Source organism: Phalacrocorax aristotelis, chromosome 7 (genome assembly GCF_949628215.1).
Source record: "Phalacrocorax aristotelis chromosome 7, bGulAri2.1, whole genome shotgun sequence".
NCBI lineage: Eukaryota > Metazoa > Chordata > Aves > Suliformes > Phalacrocoracidae > Phalacrocorax > Phalacrocorax aristotelis.
In genome coordinates this window covers 51,293,596-51,311,642 of record NC_134282.1, presented here as the reverse complement: position 1 = coordinate 51,311,642, position 18,047 = coordinate 51,293,596, and the positions used below count along the sequence as shown (strand labels likewise).

The 18,047-nt window shown below is 49.7% G+C and overlaps 1 protein-coding gene across 2 annotated transcripts; it reads left to right on the top strand.

Moving 5' to 3' along the window:
• The first annotated feature begins 10,031 nt into the window (after positions 1-10,031).
• LYSMD4 (LysM domain containing 4) lies at positions 10,032-18,047 on the top strand. Of its 2 annotated transcripts, none has more exons than XM_075100678.1 (3): positions 10,032-10,093; positions 11,286-11,570; positions 15,661-18,047. In XM_075100678.1, exons 2-3 carry the CDS (start codon positions 11,301-11,303, stop codon positions 16,273-16,275), a joined length of 885 nt encoding a protein of 294 aa, XP_074956779.1. In that variant the 5' UTR covers positions 10,032-10,093; positions 11,286-11,300; the 3' UTR covers positions 16,276-18,047. The 2 variants fall into 2 exon arrangements, with proteins under 2 accessions (XP_074956779.1, XP_074956777.1); XM_075100676.1 differs by having other exon boundaries at positions 10,070-10,128.

Here is an 18,047-nt window from a genome sequence, read left to right as displayed (position 1 = left end):
AGGGAAGATGAAGGTTTCCCCAGAAGCACATACCCATTCCATAGCTCCAGTTAGAGAAGATTTGTCTGTGTTTATTGCTAACAATGTTCTTCCTTGTGTTCGGTTCAGCTGGGAGCCTGATTAGTGACTTCCCAGTGGTCTTGAAGCCCAAGGCCCACGTTTCTTTAATTTTGTCCAATATGTTGGATACTTAGGGAAACGGCTGGGAATATTGTAAAGCAGCTTCTGGCAGTGAGGAGTCCCAGCAAAGGATTGCATAGACTCCTGGTAATTATTCTCAGCCTGTCCATCTAAGGTCTGTGCAGGAGCTGCAGCATTAACCAGCAGGGACACAGTCCACAGAGTAAAAGACATTGTTCTGCTCTTCTTCCTTTTCCTTAGAAGAAACTGATTTGGCTAGTGTGCTTTGTTTGGTACCTGGTGATCATGCTGCTAGTGTTTGTGTCGCTTTGCTACTGTTCACAGTTTGCACTTGCAGCTTTTCTAAGGCTTTATTGACAGCCAGACACAGCTTTCATCGCTTAATGCATGCTCACCCCAGCTCCCCAGAAAGCTGGGATCTGCGCTGTGCTGACATGCCAACATGTTGTGCAGCCTTGGGTGAATCAGTTCACTTCCCTGTATCTCAGGGAACCACAGTGCAATACCAGAGGCACCATTATAGCATTGCTTGGCTGCAGCTTTACAAAGCACTTTGAGCTCCTTAGAAGAACAAGGTTAAGTGCAAAACTGTCCTGTTATTCCGTGGTTAAATGTTGCCTGAGATTATGGTTTGAATGAAATAGAAAACAACGGCCAACAGAGTAGCCTGGATGTCCTTGATGGTGGTCAGTTTGGGGCATTTTCAGGGGCTGTTTTCACAGCCCAGTTACTGAAAGGGCAGAGCCAGGTTGGGGCTGGGACCCCTCTGTTGGGCTGTGTGCAGGACACAGGATGTGTATTAGGGCCATGCTTAGCCTTAGCTTTCACTGTAACAATTGAAAGTGATAAAATGTCAGTTTTCCCAGTTTTCCTCCCCACAAGTTGGTTTAAAGGGAATGAAAGCAGATCCTGCTATAGCTTAGTACATTACTAGCCAAGTCAAATGACTCCCCACTGTCTTTTCATCTACATGAGACTCTTAATGCCCTAAGTCTTTGCATGTCCTGGCGCACAGCCCAATTGAAGCATGAGCTCCAACAGAAGTTTTAAATTTAAAGCTGTTCTTTTGGCTTCAGAAATTCGCAGATTGAAGCTGAGAGATGCAATTTGGCTGTTTACTTGCAGAGCTGCAACAGCACTGCTGTGCTATTGCACTCGCCTTGGTCAGGCAGTTGTGTTAACAGCGCTTCCCAATTAAAGCAGCAGCCTCAATTACAGAAAAAGCTTTTCCTATCTGGGCATTTATCTGATTTTTTTTTTATTACCCATGGAGCATGGGTCTGTTCTGTTTCCCATCTCTTATTATAATTAATCTATCATCGTTTCTGGTGACTGGGCTGGCTTTTGGTGTGGTTTTTTTTTTTTATTTCTTGCCATTTCCAGCATCAGCTTGGGCCAATACCACTCAGACACCATATTACTCACACAATGGGGAGCACTGATGTGAGGGGCCAGACAAATATCAGGTGCACAAGCAACTCCTGAAATTCTGCTCACCCAGAGCAGGAAAAAAACCACCCTGTTCTGGAATAGTCCTGCCAGAAAATCCCAGAGCATTGCTATATAAATTATGGCCACTTCCCTGACTGAAATGTTCTTACTCTGAAAACTTGGCTTTTAAGACCTTCACAGCCAAGATCAAGGCTTTTCCCTATTACCTGGACATTCAGAGTCTCCAAGACAATAAATGTTATCAGATGAATCCTGCATCTTTCTTCATGGTGCAGTCAGATAAGAGCATCTTTTTTCATTTCACCTCACTGAAAGGGACACGCTGGGCACCATCCTGCCTGTAGTGCAGCAAGCTCTGCAAGGCTTCTCCGGCGGGCTGCAGTGGAATCTGAAGTGAAGCCTGGGATTTTCACTCCAGCCGTATTTGCCATTGCAGACAATGCTGCGACTGTCTGCCGGTTTAATGTTCTTTGTAACATGAGCACAGCACTGCCTAGGCTGGGACTGCAGGAACTGGAGAAGGACCAGGTGCGATGACAAAAGCACAGGTTTCAGTGCTGACATCCTGTCCCGTGAGACTACAAAGCCCCTCTCTCCTACGACGTGCTTTTCCCCTAGTTCAGCCAGCTGTAGCTGTCACTCTGGGCTTGGGCCCAGCACAGTGACCTGCAAATCTTGGAGCACCTCAGCTCTGCAAGACCCTTGCAAGGATGCTACAACCACAGACTCCCAGATGGACAAGAAAGGAAAGCCTGCTGCTGCCCCCATGTGTTACTTCCTCATTATTGTCACCACGCACCAGTAGAGGTGTGGGAACCCTGTTTGGGAGTGAAGGAGAGCCAGGCTAAGCACAGCACAGCCGCTCAGCTACTGAGGTCAAAGGTCTTGCATTGGAAGACCCTTCTGGCTCTTCCGTTCCCCCCACAAGCTCAGGGCCTTCCCTGGGGGACCTTATATTAAAAAAAAAAATTGCAAAGTCAGAGCTGACATGTTTGGAAGTGAGATGAGCTGGAGACGGCATGGAGGCACATGATACGCAGCAAAGCACAGAGGCATCATCGTCCCATTCTGAAAGGATGCATGTGCAACACTCAGAGACTGCCATGCAATGCCAAACCATATCAGATATCAGCACAGCGTGTTCAGGCTTGTTGGCTCAGACCACGAGGAGCACAACGCAAGAGGCAGCTCGTGGCAGGCTGAGCTCACATGATAAGGTCGTTGGAAAGACAACTGATGCTTTCATCAGCCTGCCTTGCCCCGGCATCAGCACCAGTTTGAGCAAGGACTCACTTTGTGCTCCGGTAATGTACTGTGCTCTGCATGGTGCCAAGGACAAAAGCTTCCTCACAAATACATTGAAGCTGTGTTCTTCCAAGCAGCATCTCAGCTCCCTACTCCTATCCTTCTTGGCCCTGTCAGGTTCCTGTTTTGAACCATTAAATGGCACCTCTTGGAAGAGTTACACTCCCTCGGGATCAGTGGCACCTCTCAGGCAAACGGGAGAACAGGCTGTAGGTACTATCTACCTGCTGCTTGCTGAGAGTTATAATTTGCGTTCTGGACATCCGTTAGGGATCTCATGGTTTTGTCCTCTGTTGGGGCCGCGCACGCTAAGTATTCTGGAGGTCATCAATCCTGGAAGCTGCCTGAAGCCTGGGGGGATAGTTTGGTAGCAGCAGCCAAACTCTCGCTGGCCCAAATGGAGCCAGTTTGTGGCTGAGGAGGGCCCTGCAGACCAATGGCACTGACCATCACTAACACAGCTTCTTGGAAGGGTAGGGTTGGCTGTTTGCTGTCCTTTCAGCGAGAGCCTTTCTGGCCCTTGCACCGTTAGCAGATGGGCCAAGGAGCAAGGCCTCACCAAAACATTGTCCACAGAGTGCCCTGGGCACTGCCTAGAGCTCTCCGAGAACATCTGAAGGGAAAAAACATGCGCTGGCAGGGCTTATGTGCTCTGGCGATTGGGGATTGCAAACACATGCTTTAGCTATGCAAGAAATCTTTGACTTGTTCTGAATGTGATTCTGCCTGGGTTTCTTCCCAGAAACGTTCTTGATCTTCACAATTTACCAGTTGCAGGAAAGGAGAAGGCGGGGGGAGGAAGGATTTTAAGAGTAAGGGAGAGGAAAGGGAACAAATCTTACAGTGCTCTCCCTAGCCAAATTCCTCCAGAAGGACAGGGTGTGGAATATGGACTCCAGAATTTGGCACAACCCCAAGAAAATATGAACTGCAAAATTAAAACCACTTTTGATTAGTCATTTGTTTTTATATCAAGAATAAGTCTCTGTTTTTCTGAAGTAATTCAGCGCCTGCTATCACATAAACCAGGCAGCCCCTGCCAAATGGTGCTGCGTGATAGAAGGCAAGCACAGAACTAGGTCTCTGAGGAAAGACATGTTATCTCCTCCGGGAGACGGCAGTGCTGTTTAGATCTGCATTTTGGTTCCCGAGATAAAAGTCTCATTCCTAAGAGTCACAGCATACATGAGAGAGTTGCAAACATCGTCCTCGTAGGTGGGAGTAATTTGATGTCTGAGCTGGAGATGAATGATGAAGCTGGGTCTTTATTATAACACCTGCTACATTGCAGACAGGAGAAAAAGCTTGTGAGGTTGGAGGCAAGAGCTGTGCTTCCGCCCTGGAAGAAGGCAGAGGTACAGAGTACCCAGCACCTCATACCCTGGCTCAGAGGGAAGACAAATCCCTCTTCTCATTGCCGGCAACAGCAGGGGCCTGCCTGGGGAGGGCCACAGGCCACCGTGTCGGCCACAGGCTGCGGCCATTCGGAGGGCTGGGCTAGGCGGGGGCTGCTGGGCTGGGTGCCACAGTGCTGCTGGATGTACCCCGGAGTAAGGAAGGCGTAGGCCGTATCCGGGGTGGGTGGCCCCTGAGCCGGGGATGCCCTGCAGGCCAGGTGAGAAGCTGGGTGCCAGCCAGGCCTTGGGGCGCTTCTGTGCAGCAGCACAGACACAGGCTTTGTGCTTCTCCCCGGATGCGACCACCTAAACCGTCAGCTTGTTCCTGAGAGCGTTAAGTTTCAGCCCAAGACCCTTCCAGGGCAGCCAACAACAGGAGTAGTGCTGCTGTGTGGAGTTGCCCATGGCTAATTTTGGAACCTGCTGAGCTAGACAAGTGCTTCCAACAGGAGAAACCATTAAATGAGGCAAGGTGTACCCCAACGCTACCAAACATGCACTCAGAGTAACCTCCATAGCTCAATTAACTATATTAAGTGCATACCTATAATTAATTTAATTTAACTGAGGTTTTCTTCCCTGTGTTGTATGCCTACTATACCAACCTCTTAAAGTTATTGCTGTGTATATAATTCAATCAAATGTACATACAGTACCCACATAAACTCAGTCACTCCAGACACCAGGGAGAGCGTTATTTTGATGTATTTGGCTCATACTCCTGCCTTAACACAGGGGGTAACTTCACCGAAATCAGTTATGCTACATTAGTCGAAAACCAGAGCAAAGCCCAGCATTTATAAATTATTTGCAGCAGAGGCATCAAAATTTCTATAATGCCATGTCCTGAACATGGCTGTGGTTTGCTGCAGCTGCCTTTCCAGTCTCCCACTAGGAAAAGAATGAAACAAAGATAGAAAGGAATACTCTTCTCTTTTTCTTTTTCTTTTCTTTTTTTTGATAATTCAGCAATATCAGAGATCTGAGCAGATTCCTCTTGCCCCACGGTGCTCTGTACGAGCCTTCCCCTGTATATGCTAAACTAAACAGGAATAATTGATTGATATTAAGGAGCAGACGCTCAAATATTTCTTTAACTTGTGCTGTACATAGTGTCAGGATGGTAGTTCGCTACTTGTGAGGGTCCCCTCCATCTTTTATTGGCTGTACTTTCTACATTTTTATTGTTAATAGTCCATATAGTGAAGACAACGGGTGAATTATTTCACTCTGTCTTGCTTTTATTAATCTCAAATTATGGATCAAGTCACAATTAATGATGGCCCTGGTGATTTATGAATTGCAATTTTTACTCCTACTAGCCCTGGACGGCTGGAAACCCTCAGATGCCAGCCTGAGCAGCTGTAGCCTGAGCATCAGTTAGCACTGATGAGCAACATGTGCATGAATGTGTGAAACGGCCCATCGCTGGGCAGGCGAGTTAATTGAATACCAGTGCAAGAGGGACTGGAGCTGCTTTCTGCGAGTGGCACATTATTAGTTTCCCAAGGGTAGAAAGCAGACTATCACAGAGTGATCTGAAATCCAAGTAATAGATTTGGTTGCAGAGTTTAGAAGGCTGCTTAAAGAAAAGCAAAGAAAAGCACAAGGAAGATGTGTCTGACTCTTCTGACACTTCTGAAGTGAGCCTGAAAATAGAGGGACAAAACCAAAGTGATGAAGACAACAGCAATCCTGGATCTGAGCCAGAGTTTACAGGAATCGCAGGGACAAAAGAGGAGAGCCCTATTCTAGATTACACTCTCTTTGGAAAGCCCCAACCAAGACCTTCATTAAAGTTCCGATTCTTTATCACAAAGTGATTAACTCTGATGCTCCCTGGGAAGGAGCGTGCATCAAGGTGAATGATGCCCAGCATCATGGACACATTGCTGCTTTGGATTAAGCGAAAATGAACAGACTTTCTCAGTTCTGTTGACCTCTTCATTGACATAACCAGGGGTAGGAGGATTTCCTCCTGAGATTCAGGGGATGTGGCCCTTATGCTGATTGAACGTGTACAATGACTGAACCATTCTTCAGCTCTTTGGGGCTTTGCAGCTCTCACAATCTGCCAACAACAAAAATATTCCAATTATTTGGAACGATGACATCATCCATGCAGCTGGCCCAGAGCCAACATCAGCTTTCCTGCAAAACAGACGGTTATTTCTTGTTAAGAATTATCATATTCTTCATACTGACCACAGTTTGTACCAATTGAGCTTCAGCCCAGTGAGGCCACTGGGAAGCAGCAGCATTTGCAGTAACAAATCCGCTGAGCAGATGCATCCCTCAGTTCACTTGGCAGCTGGGTCTGAAATGATGCATCTGCTGATTGCTCACATGCCACCGCACCTCTCTTGTTTGGTTTGAACAAACGTGGCTTACACAAAATGCGGTGGGGAGCAGTCGAGCTTGGAGGACCAGGAAGGATAAGCTGTTCTGAGGTGCAGAGTTGAGCTGTTCTGCTGTGAAGTGTAGTGGCTCAGGAAAGGCCAGGGGGACAGCAAAAGCTGCTGGGAAATGACACGTGGCTGAACTAAAGCTGTTGTAAATGGAAAGATCGGCGGAGGGTGCTCACACTGAAAAAGCCTAGAAAAAGCAGACAGGTATCTAAAACATTTTGAAAAGCCTCCTGTTGTGATGCTTTTTTCTGTGTAATAAATCCTTGTTGGATTAACTACCCATTAGTGAAATTATCCCACTCTGCTAGAGGCAGATTTCTTGCTGAAATGAGAACAATTGTAGTATTTTAAGGTAAAATACGATAATTTGAAGGTCCCAGATGGCAGAAGGGGCAGGGATGCACTCAGCGAACGGACAATAATTCCCTGTCATTTCCCTATTCCGGCCTGGTAAAACATATCACATCTGCCATTTGAATTTTAGGCCAAGATAAAAGGAATCTTGTAAAGCCCCATAGCTCAAGAACGCTACACATTTAAAGCAGTAAATTTCCGCAGGGACTGTGATCCTTTTGCCGCATAGATTTATTGCAGACAGACTGCTGGGAGGGAGAGCAGAGTCATTCCATGGACCACAACAGCAGCAGGTACCTGGGGTCCTGCTCCTACACGCAAACTGCTGCCGCAGTGCTGGGGTGGCTTATGTCCGTGTAATGCCTCTAGGTCTAGAATCCACCAGAAAATGAACTGGGAGCTTCTCCATGTCTTGCTTGAAGTGAATTTGCCAAGATCCATTTAGGTACCATTAGAATTGTATGAAGGGTTCCTGGAAGTAAGAAAGGTGAGGGACCTTTCCATGAACATGCAGAGTTGGTCCCTGCAGAATCTTCCACAGACAGTTAGAAAAAAATCCTGAGCTGTTTTAATTTCCCATAAAAGGCAGGAAGCAAATTGGCAGTGTAAGTGCCTATGAAGGCAAAAAAAGAACTGAAACGGGCCTTTCTTCCGTCCTTCCCACTTGATAATGAAGGCCTGAAAGGCTCTAAATTGGCAGGTTTTGTCATAAGGCTTCAATTCCTTCTCCATTAGGGCTGCTGGAAGACTTTCTGGACAGACTGAAAAGAGGTCAATATGTATCAGTCAGAGGCAGTAGAGAAGCCTGCAGATTTGTCTGCGTAGGGATGTTTATAGCTCGGCGACAGAGTACCCAATACATGTGTTATAGGGCACGCTTGCACGTGGTAGCCTGGACACTGCACACATTTCTTCCTGGACAGGACTGCAAGCAAATGTCCAGCTCAGCCTGTAAAATGCACGACTGAGCTTGAATTATTTGCCATCGACTGGCGCCAGTTGAGCACTTCTGTGTTTCCATGTTTACGATTTGTGTAGACAAAATCTGAGAAGCGAAGTGATTTGGAGTCTGACTATTAAAAGCTTTTTTGCTTGATTTTCTTAACAGCTGTTTCATCCCAACAGTTGGGAGAAAACTGCCTTTTCGTAAGGATTCTGTAAGAATCTTTCAGCTGGAAGATGAAGCAATTTCCCATCTACATTTCCTGGGGTCTTTCCATGAGATCAATTAATAACCTTTCCTGATATTTTAGAAGTTAGAAAAATAATAAGCAGTAAATGACAGTTAAGGACAAGTAAGCCAACCCAGACTTAGCTCTGTCAGCAAAGTCTGGTTGTTTCCCCCGCATTTCCAGATCACCTTAGCAGTTGTATTTTCCAGGTTTGAGCAGGTTACCCTGAGTAACCTGTATTTGTTTGACAAAGTGTGACTATTACTCATAACTTTTAAACCTCAGTAGTCACAGAGAGATTATAAGTGGCTCAGGGAAGGCATTTTGGCACACCTCATCTAGCCCCCACGCTTGCAGAGCCCGTTCCAGCACACTAAATCCATCGTCTGTTGTGTCAGAAAAGTACGTAGGCTGTCTGAGCCCCAAAATTGTCTGCTCATGAGAGAAGCTGGCCCAGGCATGGAGGGAAGGAAAATCATAACACCTGCTTGGAGATGGGGTGCTGGCCGGCTTCTTGGAGGAGCTGGGCTCAGCCACAGTCCTGCCTGGCCACTCTCCCACTGCCCTTCCAGCCCTGCCAAAATCACTCAGCCCCACAAAGATGTGTGGGCAAGCAAGAACCATGAGGAAGCAATGGCTCTTGCTTAAAAAAAATAACATTGGTGCTTGGGGAGCCTTCCTTCCTCTCCAGCATGCGACATTCGTCAGCGGATGTTGCACCTAACCTAGTGGTAGCAAGAGCTAGAAAGGAAACACTCTCCCCTCGTGCCTTCCCTGCCTCTGGCACCTGGATTGCACGAAAGAAGGCAAAGGGATAGCGGGCAACTGCACTCAGCTTTAATTTAACTGCTTTGTCCACCTCCTTTAGGGCAAAGAGCGTCCAGCAGCCCTTCAGCTCCTGAGCAAAGCCCCAAGGCAGTCCCTCACAAGACATCTTCATGCTCGCCTTGGGGCGACTGCTGCCTGGTCAAGTCCTGCAGCCAGCTACAAGGACATATTTCTCCTCTCCCTCCCACCCCAAAAAAGCTTTGCCTGTGCAACTTCTTAAAGGTTTGTCCTGAGCTTGTTTTTTAAACATAAGCCACACGTCAGGATGGGCCAAGGAAAACATGCCAGTGCCAAATACACCTCATCAGCTCCACCAAGGGCTCTGCAGGCACTGGCTTTGCCCCGGCTGGAGCCGAACGCGAGAGGTGAGTCCTTCGGGCGGCATGGCTGGAGGGTGGCTCGGCACCAGGAGCTGCGGCCATACCTGGGTCACAGCGAGGCACAACATGAGAGGAAAAAGGCTGATCATCTTGGAAATCATAAAACGCCAGCGGCACACATCTGGAGGTAAGCTGGCGTGTGGGCCTGGCTGGCTGGCAGGGGATGCGGTACGGTGCGGGCACGGGAATGGTGCCCATGTGGCCTTGCCGGCCCTGCCGAGCAAGGGAGGGCTGTCCAAGGCTCGGACTGGCTGCTCCACCCTGCCAGCAGTGCCTCGCCATTGCCAAAATTAGGCCAGGTTTACTATAGATGGGAGATGTGTGTGTGTGATCAAGATATTGGCAATGTAATAACTGAAATTTTATTGTAGCTGTATGTATAGCCAGTTTAATGTCTATTATTACACCGATACCATCCGTAGGGTTGTACAAATGTGTATTGTGTCCCCGCTCTCCGGAGTGCTTCGGGCACAGGTCTACCCCCGGCCGGACGCGGGGCGCGGGCCCTTTAAGCGCGGCCCTCCGTCCGCGCTGACCGCTCAGCCAACCTCGCTCCACCGCCCTTCGCCGCCGCCCATTGGCCAGGCGGCGCTGAGAGTCCCGCCTTCCGGCGCTTCTAGCCAATGGGAGGAGAGCTGGGCGAGAGCCGGGGCTAGGTTGGTGCGTGTGGCCGATGGCCGGCGAGTGGCGGGTCAGTGCGGGGGGTTCGGGGCAGGGCCCGCCGCGGGGGACGGGGACGGGGACAGGGCCCGGGACAGGGCCCGGCCTGCCGCCCCACGGGGCGCGGGGCTGAGGGGAGAGGGGCAGGGCCCGCCGGACAGCGGTCCAGGGGCCCGGGCCCCTCCGGTGCTGAAAGGAGCGGGGCCCCCCTGAGGCGCTGAGGGGATTGGGGCCACCCTGAGGGGATCGGGACCCCCTGAGGCGCTGGGGGGATCGGGGCCACCCTGAGGGGATCGGGGCCACCCTGAGGGGATCGGGACCCCCTGAGGCGCTGGGGGGATCAGGCCCCCTTAGGAGCTGGGTGGATCGGGGGCCCCCTGAGGAGATGGGGAATAGGGGCCCCCCTCGAGGCGTTGAGGGAATCGGCTCCCTCCGAGGAGCTGGGTGGATCGGGACCCCCCTGAAGGCGCCGGAGGGATCGGGCCCCTATACCTGACCCTGACAACAAGCTGTGGAGCTGAGGATTGAAGAGAAAAAAAAAACAAGTAGCTTCCTAATAACTCGCAGCTGTAAGCCTAGCAATAATCAAAGTGCTGCGGCAGGTTCTTGTCTTTATACAACAAAACGACCTTGCCATTCAGGTTGAAGTTAACTGTGGCTTGAGCTGTCCCTATTTTAAAAAAAAAAAAAAAAAGTGCACTTCCACGAAGTTAAAATGTGGGTTCTTAAAGTGTAGAGGGCTAAGGATGTCTGGAAAGGTGACATAAAGGGTAATTTTGATCAGTGTTTAACGTGTATTGGTAGGAGATCTGATATGGCGGTTCCCTGGATTTTTTTTACTGTAATTAAAGATACTTGCCTCAAGTGACTGCTGTTTTTTTAATTAAATTATAGAAAATAGTATTTATGTAGCCAAGTGGTGTTACGTAGTACTTTGTCCACAGGTAGACAAAAAAAAAGGGGTTGAAAATAAAGTGCCCATTGCTGAAGTTTGCAGACGTCAGGTTTCTAGTATTTCTGTCATTGGTGTTAGAGCGGCGTCTTTGGGTTTGCTCCAAAAGATAAAGCTTTGCATGTGTGCGCACGTGTGCAACTACTGTGCTTTTTGTCCATTCTCCCGTGTCTCACGTGCTAAGAAATAAACACGGGTATGGAAGAAATTAAAAATGTCTGGTTTTTTTGTTCCAGGTGCTGGTATAAAAGATGAGGCTGAATGAGAGCCGGACAAGATCCTTCCAGGCTCCTGTCACCGTCCATAATTACCCGGGCAGGCAGGTGTACGTGTTTCCCCGTGGCCAGTCTGAGTCAGAAGAGTCATCAGAGGAGGAACTCAACGTTACGGAATTGCGGCCGAGGGGCAAGGAGCAGCAGCGATGCATCTCTCGGGACAGAGTCGGGGATGTGGTACTTCTGGAACGAGAGATTACAGAGGATGATAATCTTAACAAGCTAGCTCTGCAGTATGGTTGTAAAGTAAGAGCTATCTCTATTTGGTTTTAATTACTTTAGAGGTATTTTAAGTGTAGTTTAGTTTCCAGAATTACAGGAAGGTGAGCTGTTGCCTAAGAGTTTTGACGCTGAAAAGTGTTTGCCCTGTGTATTTCATGAATGGTCACTATCTGGGTAAAAATGAGAGGGGCAAAACCAACCAACCAAACAAGAGTTCTTCAGCTAACAGCCTGGGAAGATGTTATCAACCCCACACCCTGCTGTGACCTGCGTTCCTGTTTAATTTGGGTGACTAAGTGCAGTGTAGCAGTCGGGATTTGTACTTAGTTATTTAAGTGAGGACAAAAAGTAGGAAGCAGAGTACAGAAGTGCAGGTAAGAGCTCTGCTTTCGAGCATACGGTTTTTGAAGCAAACCTAACAGTACAAAGAAATGCCAGTCCGATGTTGTTTGGTTTGAGTAGGTTTTGTGTTTATTTTTTGAAAGGTGTGAGCTTACATATTGCAAGGAAGGTCTAGGTCTAGCAGGGGTGGACTTGCGGAAGGACGGATGCCAAAGTCCAGGTCACAGAGTCCAGGTGATGTCTGTGCATGTGGGTTTCGATTGCTGTCGTACCCAGACGAGTGTGTGGTTCATCCATCTGCAGGCAGAAGGGACTGTGTGTGCACGGTGAATTTTCTCTGGAGTTGGAACATACTACAAAATACATTTTCTTTGTTCCAAAGCAGAGCGCTTTATAGAAAAACTGTTGAAAAGTTTAATTACCTGATCGGAATGTTAGAAATGCCCCGTTGTTTAGCAGTTAAAGTTGTATTTTTAGAGCCTCCTATATCTGCGAGCTAGACTGTGATTAAAAAGTTCCATGATGCAAACAATTGGACAGTGACCTGCATGGGGATAATGACACAGTACTGGCTCGATGCTGCAATGCTGTTGCAGTCTGTCTTGCTTAACAACACAGCTGTGTGGTGCAGCTGAGGCAAGAGGGCTTAGAGCAATTGCGACAATTCCTCCCCTCCCATTCCCTTAGAAACAAAAACAAAACAAAAAAGAAACCCTTCTAGGTTCTGCTGACGAGCCCGATGCATGTGAAGCAGCGAGTCTGGTAGGACTTGAATAGGCCTTGATTGGCACCGGGAGAGCACAAGAACTCAGAGCTACCACGGTTGACTTTGTAGTCACGACTCTGTGCTCGTCTCTAGGCAGTAGCAATTGCGATGTTGTTGCCACTTACACCAAATTGCAGCAGTTTGGTGATCTCAAAGCAAGATTCTGAACAACTCTCTTGGTTTATGGCATGGAGAGGCCTGCTGTGCCCCCTGTGCTGTAACGCAGGAGGGCTCAGCCCGTCCCTGACGCGCCAGTTTGCCGGCCACCTCTACTGCCCTGCTCCTGCAGCCTTTCAGCCCCAGCGGGCGCAGGTAGATCTGCCCTGCCTGTCTGGCTGAAGGCTGCTGGGCTTGGCCCACAGGGAAGGCAAGCTGATGGACCAGGTAGTCAGTGTTCTCCTCCCACAGAAAAAAAAACCTGTTTTACTGCCTGCCTCCCTTCCAGAAAGGGCACTTCTGACTTGCTCCAGTTAAATTGAAGAGGTACAGAAATCCTTATTATTGGAGATCTCTGTATTTGTCTGTTTACAGTCTGGCACTGGTCAGTTTTGATGTCTTTTGTTTTACTTGCAGAATTAAGCAGCTCCTGAAAGACTACCAGGGCATCAGTGAGGAAGATTTGTAGCCCCAAATATATGCGATTGTGTTTAAAAAACCCAGGATGAGCTTCTCCTTGAAATCAGTGAGAACTTGTCATTGGTTTTGGAGTTACCGGGGCCTACTTGGGGTGGGAGAATTAAGACAGTGCAACAAGTAGCTTTGTGCGTGCCACAGATAACTTGGCAGAGATGCAAAGCACTTCAAAATTCTCATTTTTACTCTTGGCCATTTATAGTCCTGGCCTGCTTTTGGCATTGTTCTTAGCTGGGACAAGAGGATCTCACTGCAGCCAAAAAAACAAGTACAGTAAAGAAGCCTAAATGGCTTGTGCAGCCGAGGGCTCCTGCATGCTTCCCATCAGCTTTGTTTGTTGTTTCTGCCTGAGTGTTGCCCCACTTTCTCTTTCTGGAGCCTTAGCACAACATCGCAGTGTTTGACTGCAGACGCTGCAGGGGATATTTACTGTCCCAATAACTTGCTTTCATTGGAACAGAACAAAAAATCGAAGTACCACCTCAGTTAGGAGGCTTTGGGTGAGATTGTTATTTCATAACTAAATAATTTTGCGGGGTTTAAGGCCTGATGTTACGCTGGGGCAAGCTGTGAGGAGTCTGAACTGGTGACTGAGGATTCCCTTCGCCTCAGGGGCACCAGATTAGGATCTAGATTAAATGTCCCATTTTCAGATTTCTCAAGCTTTGCAGAGTACACGTGAGATTCAGGCATTCATCTGGTCCTGCGCTCCAGCAGAGCGATGCTTCCTGGCTGTGACATAGCAGACTCGCCGCCTGTCAGGGACTGCACCATAGATGAGCTTGGTGCATGGTTCCCTGGCGGGCTGGGGGTGGGGCGGTGGCAGGGCCCCCCAGCTCCCTGCTCCTGCGCCCCAGGCAGGGTCCCCAGCCTGTGGGAGCTCCGTGCAGGGAAGGGAGGGCTGCCGTCCCCTGGTGCCCCCCATGCCCTGCGGCAGCCACACGGCTGCAAGTTGCCCCAGGTGTTTGTTGCAGTGGCAGAGGGAGATGCTCAGGCTCCCTTCTGGTCTATTCATGTGCCCTCTTTTAAATGGAGATCTTTGCCATGAGCCATCAACGATCTTGCTGCTGATGGCACTTGCACATTTGCTTGAGCAGTAAACCAGTTTCTTGGGTTTAGTTCCCCAGTTTCGTTGGTAGCCTCGAGCTTGTGAGTGCGGCTCATACAGTAATGCATGGGATTTCGAAAAGAGCAAAGCAAACTTTCTCCGAAAGCGCTGTCCTCATACTGTGTCTCTTCTGTACAATACACCGGAGGTGGTTAACCTGTTCGCGTTGCCTTTCTCTTTGGTGTGGGGTCCTGCTGTCTACTTTGTTTTGCATCCTCCAGCCTTTCCCGTGAGGTTCTTTCCTGTCTCCTTGCTGCTTTGGAGAGCTCCTTGCACACAGTGACAGCCCTGTTTGTTTCCTTTGACAGAGGACTTAGGGCAACCGAGAAGTTCACGTACTTACTTACTAGGTCGTTGTCAATGCATGCTGTATTAAGCTGTCTTCTCTTTATTTAACATTAAATAAAGAAACGCTGCTTGCCTTTGTCTCGTCTTTGATACCAGCTGTCCTTGTGACTTACGCTGTGTGTATGGTTCTGTATTGCTCTTCCTACTGCTGTTTGCATCGCCGAGCTGGGTGGGAACACTGGGCCCACATGGAGACCCTGCACACACACAAGCGAAGATGATCACGGATGCACAGAGATCATTGCTGTAAGCGTTCCTTCAGTGGGAGCATTTACCAGCTGTGGAGAAATGAGCCGCACGGAGCAGCTCTCGTGCGGAAGAGGGTGGTGCTTGGGAACGTGAGCAAAGGCTGCTCATGCCTGTGCAGGAGAGAGGCTCCCCTGCTCTCTGCTGGGCTGGGATCTTCCTTTCAGAACCGTGGTACGCTCCAAAGACGGAGCTCTGTTCATTCTGAAATCACTTTCCGAGCGGGGGAGGGTTTTCCCTGCTCATATAGACGTTGTCTTCTCACCTTAAACACTCATGCGGTGCTTAACGTATGAAAACTGTTTTTAAAAGGATCTGTAATAAAGACTCTTCTTGCCTTCACTTGGATTAGAAAGTAAGTGGGAGAGAGTAAAGAAAGCCAAAGGAAGGAAAAGCAGTATTAAGGAAAATACAGCCTGTGAGAGGATACAGGAGCACTAGAGGAGGTGACAGACGGGTTTAGCAGGGGACCGCCTCTATCCTGCAGGACCTGGAGCATCCCTGGAACGGCTGGGAAATCTCTACAGATCACTAAGCCGCTTGCAGCCAGGACTTGCTTTTATTTTCCGGCTGCTGCTTGTACGCTGGTTTTGTAGCTACTTCCTGCCTCGGTACTGGTGAAAGGCTGGGTTGCCCTGCGCTAACATTCGTGTCCTTTTTGGATTCTGTAGGTCGCGGATATCAAACGCGTCAACAACTTCATCCGGGAGCAGGACTTGTACGCGCTGAAGTCCATTAAGATCCCGGTGAAGACCCACGGGCTGCTAACAGAGGATGGCGGAGAACTAAGACCGCTCCCGCCTGCGCCCTCCCAGGCCGGCCTGACGCTCGTGGCCTTGCCGGAGCCCGATGACGGCGCGAGCGGCCCTGCTGACGGCAGGCACCTGAGCGACTACTTCAGGGAGATTGATGAGAGCATTCAGGACGCGGTGCAGGCGGAGGTCCAGCTGAACGCAGAGTATTGCACGGACGCGCTGGAGAGGCCGCCGCCTGAGTCGGGGAAGGGGGAGACCGGCAGTGGTGCGGACTGTGGCATCCAGTGGTGGAACGCCGTTTTTATTATGCTCCTGATAGGAATTGTCCTGCCAGTATTTTATATCATCTACTTTAAAACACAAGGCCTGGTGGCCCATACCTCCAACACACCACCAACCTCAAATATTTCAACAGATGGATTGGAAGGGAATTTACCACAAAGCTCAGTTCTAGAAAAAAATATCCTAAGGGGGGGGAGAGGCCGCCAGGCACAGCCCCTCCTCCCGCCACTGAAGCCCGTACGCCGGTGACTCCGGCTGGAGCGTGTTCGGGGGGATCACACTACAGATTGGTTTTATTTTTGTAAGTAGCTGATGTTGTAATCCTGAATGGGACTGAAAGTGAGGTGATGCGATATTTTATGGAAGAATAAGGATGCTTTGCTTATAAAGGCAAAGCCTTCAGGCAGCGGGCTTAACGTTCGTGACCGCTGCTGCGGGGAAGTACTTTGTAGCAATTTACACATCCTGGTTGCTTCAGGTATTCCTTAAGGCCGTGTCCAAGAGGCAAAGCCTTTGCTGCTGGGATAGAGTGCAGTATTAATGTGTCGGGGAGGTTTGGGGGCTGTTTGTGTTTTAAGAAAACACTTTTTACTTAGAGTAGAATCAGGGGCTCTTCATTTTCTCTGCAGTGGCATTTTTAGCTCTTGCAGACCATGGCAATGTTAGCATACTTACTTAACCCTAAAATGATGGCTTCTGGTGTGTTAAGCTAGGTGTGCCTCACCTTTCCAGCCTTTTGAGCAAAGGTTTAAGCTGTGTTTAACTGGGAAGGGTGAGCCCAGACCTCTTCCCCTCGATGAAATCCTTGAGAGACTTCTCTTGGTGTCTCTGCAGGCAGAGCCCATGGCAGAATCGTGCTTTTGCCAGGGTAGCGCTCGTCCAGCGCCAAGGCTTCAGCATGACCCAGAGGGCCAGTGAGCACTGGAGGAGGTGAGAGTAGCATTAGGCCTGCGGGTACATCGTGTGTGTGTCTCAAAGGCTCCTTTGAGGGGGCAGGTCCAGGCAGGGTTATGTTTTTGGGGGTGGTGGTGGGGGGGGGCTCCATAATGGTGCATCTCAAATAGCCACTGATTTGTAGTCGTCACGTGAGCGCACATTGCTGAGCTGCGTTTAATGTGCAAGGTCCAGGAAATAACCCCTGCATTACCTTAGGCAGTCATGGAAGGAAGTGTAAACCCTGTTTAGGCTGGGGCTGGGCAGCTGCTGCATGGTCAAGGTTTCGGTTTGCCTTGAGAAGCTGCTGAGCTGTGTAGGAAAGCCCAGCAGCGCTTTGGTGGCCGCTGGGGCCCGAGGCGTCGGCCAGCCTGACGGCGGTGCTCATTGGGCTGGGCCGGAGAACACTCCAGGCTAGGCATGAGTGGGAAAGGCGGCTTGGGGGAGTGGTGCTGCAGGGAAGACTTGGCCTTAAAGATTTAATTCAGGGATAGCGGGCAGCCGTAAACTCCCTCCTAGACTCGGACACGAAGGTATTTGCTGCACGGTTGCGCGAAACCTGCCCGGGGAGGGGACGATGCCAGGGGTAAGCGATGGCCAGCTGACCGTGAACAGCAGCCGCATCTTTCAGCAGCTCAGCACAGTGAGGCACTGGTTTGGCTTCTGGGGGTCGGGGGTTTATGGGTTTGTTTTTGTTGTTGCTGCTCACAGCCCCATGCGCGAGGCCGAAGCTGGGCGCGCGCCGGCTGCGGCGCAGGCGCACGTTGTACAGGTGCGAGCGCTCCCTGGCCTGGGGCGCCGCAGCACCGTGTCAGTGCGGGGAGGCGATGGAGCGAGGCTTCCCGGCAAGGGGCGGCACGCCGCCCCGGCCAGCGGCACTGCACGGTGTTACGGCCGTAACCTGTGGGTCCTGCAACTGTCAAAACAAAAAAGCGCTCAGGAAGGCCTGAGGGAACCTAATTGTGTAAACGAGGACACTAAAGTATCTTATACTGGGGGGGAAACCCCACCTTGTATTTTTCTTCTGTGAAGGAAATGTTGTGGGGGTTTAATACATGGTTTCAATAAAGCACAAATGGCACCACCCA